Source organism: Scophthalmus maximus, chromosome 12 (assembly GCF_022379125.1).
Source record: "Scophthalmus maximus strain ysfricsl-2021 chromosome 12, ASM2237912v1, whole genome shotgun sequence".
In the NCBI taxonomy this organism is placed as follows: domain Eukaryota; kingdom Metazoa; phylum Chordata; class Actinopteri; order Pleuronectiformes; family Scophthalmidae; genus Scophthalmus; species Scophthalmus maximus.
In genome coordinates this window covers 14,560,480-14,571,303 of record NC_061526.1, presented here as the reverse complement: position 1 = coordinate 14,571,303, position 10,824 = coordinate 14,560,480, and the positions used below count along the sequence as shown (strand labels likewise).

General features: G+C 46.1%; 2 protein-coding genes across 4 annotated transcripts; one reads left to right on the top strand and one right to left on the bottom strand.

The window, feature by feature from the left end:
* The first annotated feature begins 158 nt into the window (after window positions 1–158).
* On the top strand, window positions 159–6,908 carry zbed4 (zinc finger, BED-type containing 4). 2 transcript variants are annotated; one of them, XM_035646842.2, is made up of 2 exons: window positions 159–410; window positions 2,092–6,908. In XM_035646842.2, the coding sequence occupies exon 2, from the start codon at window positions 2,285–2,287 to the stop codon at window positions 6,068–6,070; it is 3,786 nt and encodes a 1,261-aa protein (XP_035502735.1). In that variant the 5' UTR covers window positions 159–410; window positions 2,092–2,284; the 3' UTR covers window positions 6,071–6,908. The 2 variants fall into 2 exon arrangements, with proteins under 2 accessions (XP_035502735.1, XP_035502741.1); XM_035646848.2 differs by lacking the exon at window positions 159–410 and adding an exon at window positions 1,046–1,115.
* An 86-nt stretch (window positions 6,909–6,994) lies between these two features.
* On the bottom strand, window positions 6,995–10,766 carry alg12 (ALG12 alpha-1,6-mannosyltransferase). Of its 2 annotated transcripts, XM_035646858.2 has the most exons (9): window positions 10,570–10,766; window positions 9,558–9,690; window positions 9,247–9,420; window positions 8,968–9,162; window positions 8,778–8,881; window positions 8,428–8,651; window positions 8,031–8,200; window positions 7,750–7,825; window positions 6,995–7,655 (listed from the first exon to the last, which is right to left on the bottom strand). In XM_035646858.2, the coding sequence occupies exons 1-9, from the start codon at window positions 10,726–10,728 to the stop codon at window positions 7,424–7,426; spliced, it is 1,467 nt and encodes a 488-aa protein (XP_035502751.2). In that variant the 5' UTR covers window positions 10,729–10,766; the 3' UTR covers window positions 6,995–7,423. The 2 variants fall into 2 exon arrangements, with proteins under 2 accessions (XP_035502751.2, XP_035502759.1); XM_035646866.1 differs by lacking the exon at window positions 8,428–8,651 and having other exon boundaries at window positions 8,815–8,881.
* Window positions 10,767–10,824: the final 58 nt, after the last annotated feature.

Below are 10,824 nucleotides of genomic sequence, written 5' to 3'. Positions count from 1 at the left end.
TTTTTTTAAAAATAGGATTTGTCGTTAACTGCCACTTGCTTTGCATCTTTACGATCTTTGCGAATCATAAGTGACCACTCACTCGGTCATTTTATTAGCAGCAACAGTAACTTTGGGGGGGGGATAAAACAAGTGACAGGTCAAAGAGCATTGTGACAAGTTTGTTTAAGATGAATGACCCTCCTCGGCGAACTGGAGGCCGTGCGGCCGGTGACATCATTAAAACATGTTCCTTCCGTCCGACGCTGTGTGGAGCTGCTTCGGTCGAACGCGAACTGCTCGGCGAAACCAGGAGGAGACAAAAGCAACAAAGTGAACCCCCGCTCCGGATCAGTCGAATGTGTCAAATTGAACCATTTAAGGACCCCGAAAAGAAGCCCCACCGGCGATCGCGCCGCCGTTCCTCCACGGTAAGTGTGCCGAGCGGGTGGCCCGGCAGCGGGGTCTCTTTATTCGGCGCAGGACGTCGTGGCGAGTGCTGGCCTGATCCGGATCCCGTGTGGTTCGTGTGTTGCCACGGCCGGGTTCTGCCTCGCCAGGTTAGCCAGTGTGTCCTGTGTGTGGCCTAGCTGGCAGCTAACCAAGCTAGCCGTCGCGGTGCGGTCCGAAACGCCATCTTCGGGTCAGCGTAAGCTCGCACGGGGGCGGCCGAAGGAGTTCCATTAGCTCTAACATTCGGGCCGCGAACCCCGTGGGACAGAGGCGCCGTGCCCCCGCGTGTTGGTTTTTTTTTGTGTGTGTTTATTAGCTTCGCGGCTAACCCGCTTTAGCATCCGGATAGCCACCGTGGTGTTTACTCATGATGTAGCGTAGCCGCTCGGCGGTGTGTGACTGTGGCTGTGATATGTATTGTTATGGGGGGGGTCGCAGGAGTTTCATGGGTCGTGGCGTGTTTAGTTCAACGGGGATCTACAAAAAAGATCTACGATCTACAACAGCGGTAACCGTTGAAATTGAAAGCTAGTCAAGCGTTGGCCATTGGCCGCTGCCCTCTCTCTCTCTCTCTCTCTCTCTCTCTCTCTCTCTCTCTCTCTCTCTTCCTGCCTAGCACTTTGGCCAAACCCGGAAAAGCTGTCTGTCACCGATCGCGTAGGAAATGGCTCAACTCTTTCTTTGTGGGTTTTTTTTTTTTTTTGCGGACGTCTACTTGTAAACGCTGTGAATCGAGGACTGTACCAATGTTTACGCTGGCCGCATTAATCAGATTCAAGTTGACTTGATCGATCGTTCCTTTATTAGTCATTACAAGTCCGTCTGGTTTGTGATACTTGTTTACTCGGGCGAGTGTTCCCGGGAGCTGATGTGGCTTCTAGGTGCTCCTATTGTATCTTGTGCAATACTATTATCGCCATACATATGTACGTATATGTATGTATACTTGATCTCGATGGCATGGATCGACAACAACACAACATTTACTGGCCTCATAATGAATATAGTGGTACATATTCTAATAATGCGGTGCAAAGTGAGACCTCATTTGACCACGGCCGGTGCCGTGCCGGCCATCAGGACACGGGGAGAGCGAGAGAGATGTTTCTTTGTTAACAAAACACACATCATGTTCAACCAGGGACCGGTTTATAGTGTATGCCTAGCTAACACTAATGCAGTCTAACAACCTGCAATAAATCCAACTACCACGTAGGCTATTATGGTCGGGCTTTTGTTCCGCGCACTTGTCATCGTGGAGGCTGTAGTTTGTGAAGCAGTTTGGTCTCGACGAGATATTTCTAATGTTTTTGTCCACTTTCTTTCATACAAGTGAGGGTGGATGCAATATTAGAATTACTTCTCTAAAACAAATGCCAGATCAGCATGAAGTAACATGTGAGTCACCGAAAACGGTATAACTGCATTTCTTTTCCAATGTATTAGGGTGGGCTGAGAGCGTCTGATTTGACAACAAAGTTGCCCAAAATCAAAGTTACCCCTGATGTATAGCAGGAGGATTCGTGACTTTAAACTTTGGAACGTCACTGGTGCTGCCAAACAAGAGTGTAAAAAGTCTGGTCGGATTCCTGTATTTCCTGTTTTCCTGTCTCGCCTCCTTCAAAAACACTCATGATTTCTCTTTCTCCCTCTTTCTAGGTTGTGTGCGGTGAGGTGGCACTAGTTCGGTCATAAATGGAGAGTGACAAGCAGGCACCCGCTGTCCTGGAGAGCCCCACGCACATCACAACACCTGCTTGAGAGCTGCCGTATCAATGACTGCACCTGAAATTGGTGATTACGCTTGACAACGCAGACCTAACTATTCTACAGAAACCCTTGGGCTGCTGCCATGGACGGGGAGGAGGATGTCTCTCACATGAGTGAGGATGTGGTCAGTGAACCTATTGGCTCCGTAGAAACGAAAAAAAGAGAGGCAAAAGGGACCTGCCTAAAAATTGAGGGCCAGGATGGCTACGTGTTCAAATCCTACAGCATCAACCCTCATGACGCTGCTGACGCACAGTCACCTGCTTGCTCGTCGATAACACTGGATAAAGACTCTCCCCCTTCTCCCCATCTGTCTTCTCAGGGTGACATACTGTTTGAGTCAGACGAAGCGAAAGAGACTGATCCAGCTTCTCCCGCGCTTTCAAACAAATGCCTAAACACTGACACTGAAGAAAACGCAGAGAACGAACAGTATGAAAATAGTCATGAAGCAACTCAACATATCAAAGAGGAGATTGAGGATGCAAATGGAATGGAGGAGGAGACACAGGATGATGAACGGCTAGCATTTGGTAGCTCAATTGGCCCTTTCGTAACAAAAGATGGTGATGAGTACAGTAATTTACTAACTGGATACACTAGCACCCTTTATGATGTTGCCATGGATGCCGTCACTCAGAGCCTTTTGTCATCTATAAGGAGTCATAACAACCCGAGGAAAAAGTCTCCCGCATGGAATCATTTCTGCATATCGCCACGAGACAGTACCAAAGCAATCTGTTTATACTGCATGAAAGAGTTCAGTCGGGGTAAGAACGAGAAAGACCTCAGCACGAGCTGTTTAATGAGGCACGTACGAAGGGCTCACCCCACTGTGCTTTTACAAGACGGAGCAGACGCATCCCCGAATAACCTGACGAGCTCTCTTGCCTCGTCTCTGATACCTCCCTCCCCAAACTCACCAAAAAACGGAGACCTGACAAACATCGTCACTACTTCTGCCTCAAAGAACACTTCACCGTCCACCTCTTCAGCTGAATATTCAGACCTGTCATCCAAAGAAGTGTTACCCAAAGTCGAACCAAAACTAGAACCATATGCCAACGCTGACACAGTTGGCAGCACGCTGTCATCCTCACATTCCAATGAAAACATCCTTGAAGACATGTCAGACGGAGGGGCCGAGCGACTTCCGGGGACCCCAAAAAGCTCAAGTTCCCGCCGGAGATCAGCTGTATGGAAACACTTCTACCTGTCGCCTGCTGACAATTCCAAAGCAGTATGTATCCATTGCATGAATGAATTCAGCAGGGGTAAAAATGGTAAAGATCTAGGGACAAGCTGTCTCATTCGTCACATGTGGCGGGCACACAAAGAGGTTGTCATTGAGGAAAATGGACAGGGCAATCACATTCCCCCACCCTATACAAACCCGCCCTCACTTTTGTCCCGCCCCCAGCTACAGGATCCATTGGAAGTGAAAAAGGAGTCACCCCTTTTTCCATCCTCACCAGAAACCATATCTGATGAACTGCCCCAAAGCATGGAGGAAGGTATGGATATAAAAGAGGAATCTGATGAGGTGATGCCACTCTTAGGGCAGGAGTCCTGTCTGAATCTCTCCTTCAAAATCCAGGGAGAGGATACACCCTTGACTTCCTCACCATGTGACCTCTCTGAGGGCCCCAGCCTCAATCAAGATCATTCAGTTTTCCAGCAAAACAAGAAAATCATGAAACGGGTGAAATCCGAAGTGTGGCACCATTTCATAGTGTCCCCAGTTGACCAGTTAAAAGCACTGTGCCGTTACTGTCCATGCGTCATCAGTCGAGGGAAACGGGGTGACTTTGGTACAAGCTGTCTGATGAGGCATCTTATGAGACGCCACCCCGACGTCCTCAAAAACCAAAAAAGCACAGATGAGAAGGAGTCATCCTCCCCTCATCCCTACACCAATCTCAGTGGAACGGACGCAGTTTCAACCAAAGAGACTGACACCCCAGCCAGTGAGAAAAAGCCACAGACTCTGCCTGTTTTCAGCAAAAAGACGTCGAAACTGTGGAACCATTTCTCTATTTCACCTGCTGACCCCACAAAGGTGGTTTGTTTGCACTGTAGCCGCACAATTAGCAGAGGCAAAAAGACTACAAACCTCGGCACAAGCTGCCTCTTTAGACACATGCAGAGGTTTCATGGACATGTTCTTGAAAGTAACAATGCTATCTCAGGTGATGTGCCGTCTGCTGAAATTCAAGTTAAACAAGAGCTCATGGACACCTCTGTTTATGAAACAGAACAGAACCGCGAAAGGTTTGATGAACACCACCCGGTTGCCAAAAAAATCACCAAACTAATCGCAGAAATGCTCGCACTGGATCTTCAGCCATCAGCTGTGGTGGAGAATGCTGGACTGAACAGACTGCTCGAGTACCTCCAGCCTCAGTATTCTCTACCACCGTCTTCTTACTTTACCAGCACTGCCATACCAGATATGTACGAAAGGGTGAAGGATGTTATGCTGACCCACCTGAAAGAGGCGGAGGGTGGGGTCGTCCACTTCACGACCAGTATTTGGGTCAGTAGCCAGACAAGGGAGTACCTGACCCTTACTGCCCACTGGGCGACATACGAGTCAAGTGTCAGACCCCAAGGCCAGGACTTTCACTGCTCCGCTCTTCTAAGTGTCTCGCAAATAGACTGTGACCACGATATGCAAGACATCCCAAAGCAGCTCGAGTATCTGTGGGATTCTTGGATCACCTCATCAGGGCTGAAAAAGGGGTTCACTGTAACGGATAACAGCACCATCGGAAACACTTTGGAGGACCACGGCCATGTCACCATGCAGTGTTTTGGACACACTATAGACCTCATTGTAAGCGAAGCCATAAAGAGCCAGAGAATGGTTCAGAACCTTCTGAGTATTGCGCGCAAGATCTGTGAGCGTGTGCACCGCTCGGCAAAGGCCAAGGAGAAACTGGCTGAGCTCCAGAGGGTCCACCAGCTGCCAGAGAACCAGCTGATCCAGGATGTCCCTTCGAAATGGAGGACCTCCTTCTTCATGTTTGAGCGGCTGGTGGAGCAGAAGAACGCCATCGACGAGATGTCGATCGAGTGCAATTTCAGGGAAATGATCAGCTGCGACCAGTGGGAGGTGATGCTGTCGGTCTGCAACGCACTGAAACCTTTCGAAGTGGCCTGCAGGGAGATGAGCAGCCACACTGCCACTCTGGGACAAGTGATTCCACTCGTTCACATCCTCAACAGAAAGATAGACATGCTGTTTGACGAGACCGTGGGCATAGACAACATGCTCATGTCGCTGAAGGAGGCCATGGTGAGCAGAATGTCAGCAGCGCTGAACGACCCGCGATACATATGGGCGACCATGCTCGACCCACGATACAAGACATCACTGTTCACAGAGGAAGAAGCTGAGCGATGTAAACAAGATCTGATCGGGGAGCTGGACTTGTCCTCTTCTACCTCAGTTGAAGTTAAGCCCCCGCTGGCCAACGGCTGCAACGAGGCGCCGGTTCCATCCGACTCCCCCCACTCGAACAGGGACAGCCTCTGGTCCCTAATGGCTGACATCCGGCATAAGATAAAACACGAGGAGAAGCCAAAGTCGTCCGAGCTGGTAGTGCTGGAGTACCTTGAGGAAGACATACTTGATCAAAGCTGTGACCCCCTCGACTATTGGAACCTGAAAAAGTTCCTGTGGCCCGAGCTCGCCAAAGTAGCCGCCCGTTACGTTGGCTGTCCCCCCAGCATCATCCCAGCAGAGACACTGTTCAGCACAGCGAGTGTCAACTGTGCCCTTAACCAGCCCAGACCTTTACTGGAAAACATGGAGGGTCTGCTGTTCCTCAAGGTCAACCTCCCTCTGATCTATTTTCAGTACTGATGAATATTGAGCATTAACTTGAAAACCCTTTATCAAGGACCAAGTTGCATAGCTGTGAAATGTGTGTTTGTGTGTGGTGGGGGGAGGGGGTTATGTCGGGCTAAATGTAAAATATCAATTTATACACTGATTGAGTCTCAATGCAAAAAGGCCAGGTGAGGTTTTATTGTATTCTGTGTACTACTGTTAAACACTTTGGAGCTGTTGTGATCGAACGTCTCGGTGAGAAGTGTATCAGGGAGGGAGGGTTTTTTCTAGCTGTAGGGGTTGATGACAATGTGTTTGCTTGTAAATCGACATTTCTGTTTTTCTGTGTCCACTCTCTCCTTGTGCCTTATCCAAAACTACTTCAGGTCAAAAATGCTGTAAATATTTTTGTTAAATTGCGCAGATCACATGTCAGGATGCTTAATTTTTATGGATAAACAATAGAGTTGTTTTCGAAAACGAAAACATGGTCCAAAAATAAAAATGCTGTGACTGAAAGATGTTTTTTAAGTTAATGTTATTTAATTTTCATTGTGAATTTGTGGCTCATGGTACTGTCATTTAGAGATAGATCTTTTTTTACTTGTGAAATGTTTTTAATGAGATCTATGTATAATATTGCTGTATTTTCAGAATAAGGAGTTTGTTTGGAATATACAATTTGTCTCTTAAGCACAATTTAAGTTTATGTCCAGGGGATTAAATTATGGGTTTATTATTGAGTAAAACAATGTACTGTACATTTTATATCAAATGACTTCTGAACCTAATTTGATAAATGTTTGAGCATTGAGACTGGAATCATGCAAATTTTGTGGTCATTTGTAAATAAAGGTTTTCCTTATGCAAACTTGCTGAGTTTTCTTATGATCAATTAGCTTTAAGTTCAATTTGTTTGGGGTTACCACGTGTCAATTTTTAAAATGATTAAGTCGATTTGATTGTTTTTGCTCTGCAGCCAGATTCAGCTTTATTTATCTATGGAATGGAATTAACAAAATATACAAATGACATTCTGAGGCAAACGATACAAAGCTCTTTTGGGAAGATAACATCTTGTTCATGTTTCGCCATTCTCACGACATTACAGGTCCAGTATCGGTCTTAACATTCGAATAGCCAACCATTTGAACTGGTGTAACTCGTTAAACATCAACAAAGATGCAACGACACGTGTATTGTTCCGCTGCTCCATGTTAACATTGTGGAGGATTGTAGTGGAATGTAACAGACTATGAAGAAACTTCTTTCACACCTGGAAAAACCCCCTTCATGTCTCACTACGTAGGATTATAACCTGTGAGAAATCTGGTGTTACACAGTGTCTGGTCACTAGGAAAACGTAATTCCAACACCACGGTCCCGTTAAAATCGCTCAGTCTTTCTCTCCATCAGCACAGTTCTTCTCTCGAGTCTCACACTGACCGGAGGGAACTGAAACATGCTGAGGGCTGTGTTGCTGTAACCGTCTATGAAGGCCAGAGGCCTGTGCGTGTCCTGGAGCAGCTGTATCTTAGTAACGTCAGCCTCCATTAGCAGGTGTGAGTACATTCTGATTCCAGGATTTGTGGGATCCATGTCCTCCCGTTTGTCATACCTGTCGGGGGGGAAAATGGTAAGTCAAACATTACAACAGCTTATATATATATTTAAATTTACTCCGTATTTAGTTCAAAATAATAAGCACTTACATCCAGTTTCTGTTTTGCTCCAAGAACCGTGATACTCCAGTTTCAGCAGCATAGGTGTCGATATGAACAAACACGTCTAGGAGAATGAAGCATAACTAATTTTAAATGATGATTTTGTATAATTACTGAAAAGTTAAAAAGCCAGGATTCTTCATGGTCTCCTACACAATTACTTTGATTATTATGGTTTATCATACTCAAACCTGAAACTTTTTCAATACATTTTCATTTTACACACGCAAATTTCTTGCAAATGCAAATGAGCTGAGAGTGACGCCGACCTGCAGTGGCTGGCAACAGCCTGTGTAGTTCCTGCATCCCGCGCCCCCCTGGGTAGTTGTGGTGGGACACGTAGAGACAGATGCTGGTGTACGCTGCGTTGGTCAACAGCTGGCCAACCACAACCGCAGAGCCCAGTTTGTACATCCAGGATTTCTGGTAGTTGCACAAACTACAACACACAGAGGGGGAAAAAAATGAGGAACATGAGCAATCGCCTAGTGGTACACATAAAAGAGCAGCTACTCTTTCATATGTCTTTCTCATTATTTTACTATTATTAATAACTATAAAATAGTCACTCAGTATCCAAGACATTTCAGCTAATTTAATTTGTATTAACATCAGATTTGTTTGACAAAGTCATAAAAGCGACTGATTCCTGTTTTGTAGACTTGCATGAAAGAACAGCCTCGGGCGGCCACCAGGCTGAGCACGGGGAACGTGTATATTATGAAGCGCAGCTCCTTGTGGGGCAGCAGCGAGTAGACGAGGATGAAGCCTATTGTTGGGAGCAGCAGCAGCCTCATGCGCCTGTCAAGGAGGCCGAGGGGGACGAAGAGCAGCGTGCAGCCCAGGGCGCGGGGCACGGCAGAGTAAAAGTACCAGAAGAAGGGGGAGGTTTACTGGGGAGAGGAGTCAAGGAGACCTTGGGGGGAGGGTGGAAATATCAATCCTGGTGATTTTCTGTTATAGCGAAAAAAGTAAATGTAGAAGTTTGGGATGCACGGTTGTAAAATAAAGGATATTCCCCAGTTGAAACTTTTGTTGAGAAAAGTGTTGTACCACAAAACTTGACCTTCGGGCCACAGAAGCTTCCTCCAAAAGAAGGTGTCGACCACCACTGTGAGAGCTACAAAAGACAAAAGGAAATTTTAAAACTGTCTTTGTGCACATGTTCAATATCAGCAACATAATACATATAAATTCACCACTCACCCACGGACAAGATCCCGGCAGGAACAGCGTAGTAGAGCAGCCGCAGCAGTCCCAGCTTCCTGCTCAGCAGCGACGTCAACAACATGAGACCCATGAAGATGCAGAGCTCTGAGCGGAACGCGATGATGACCAAAGCAGACAGGCCGACGAAGCGGACGTGTTTCTGAGCCATCCAAGACGTAAATGCGACAAGAACTGGGAGTAGACATTTTTTTGCCATCATCAACTTTAGATTTACTCACTAATTAAGGGAAAACATTTATCAGTGGTGCAGCTTACCTATGGGTAGCGCAAATACATTAGGGAGTGTCCTGGTGCTGTAGAACATGAGGTGAAACTGCGAAGCGCATGTCAAACAGAAGAGTGTTGCGACTGTAGAGCCAAACTGCCGCCGCACCTCTCTCTGCATGTGCCACAGTGCACCAATAACACAAACCCCCAGGGATGCTCGGACTGCGCCAAACACACACACACAAACACACACACACAAACACACAAACACACACACGAAAGACGACGGCGTTTAAAAGTGGCAACCGATATTTTAACATACAAAATCAATTGTGATGATTGTGATATTAGCGATTCACCTATCAGCTGTGTGTAGAACTTCGGTGCATCCAGCAGGGAGGACAGAAACACGACGGGGGAGGAGAGCGCGGAGAGAAAGAGAGGGCCGAGGAACGTCCGGGGCACCACACCAGGGAATTCGTGGTGGTCATACTGAAAGACAGGACGGGCTCTTTGTTGTTTCTCAACGTCACAGACAGAGATTCATACAGGAAATATGTCGTCACTCCAGTTTTTTAAAATTCGGTCTTGACGTGGAAACAGACGTACATTCAGTAGCCAATCCGGGGGCTTTCGACGGCATCGCACGATGTTTACCGAGAGACGACAATCAATCAAGTTCTAATAGAAATGTAGATAAACAGCAGGGCAAACTACACCTCCTGATGAGGAATGAGTCACGTGATATGGTCAACAGCTCCAAAACAACTACAACATGCACCCTGGGATGAGGTGTCAACTGTTTTTCTATTGGTATTCTGTTGAAACTTATGATAAATCTCCGATAACCTATGTATTAATGGTTCTGTAAAACTACTAGAATGTATGATCTGGGACTATACAAAAAAAACCCTGACCAATGAAAATGAGCTTTGTTGGGCAGTATCCAAATGATAAAGCACGTAATATAATATAATATAATTCCAGGTCTGATTGTCGTCATTAAGATTACATTAGTATAGCATTACCTTTTATAGTACAACAGAGGACATGTTTATTTTCTATTTCTCAAACAGTACAAGCTTAAACATAATTATTCAATAGCTTTGTTTTGCACCAAATAAGAATAATAGTCACTTCAAAATTGCACAATTATGATTTTAAATATTGAAACTATTTCCTCGTCCAACGGTAATTCCTTTTACTGCATGTTAACTGTATTGATGTGAGAGTTGTTCCTGTGTGGTTTGTGTAACGTATTCACAAATGTTTCAGTAAAAAAAAAACTAAAACACACTTCATGGACTGGTGTTGTTGTACAAGTTAGCTTCTTAGCACATCCAGTACCTGGACCTTATAACGGCCGCTTACCTTGTCAAAGTCAAGTCTGTGATACAAAATGTCGTGCGCCGCTTGTAGGTTAAAGCTCTCCTCCACCTTGGCGAACGGACAAATGAACAAGTGCAAGAGAGCCACAGAAATCAACAGGAAGAGCAGTGGAAGCCCCGAAGCGCTCCTCTTTTCGGCCATGACAGCTGTGAGCCGGCTGCCACTTCCGGTCAAAGCAGGAGGTGAGCTGCACGACACCCTTTTCGCCCAGCGGGAAAATACTAAAAATATATATAT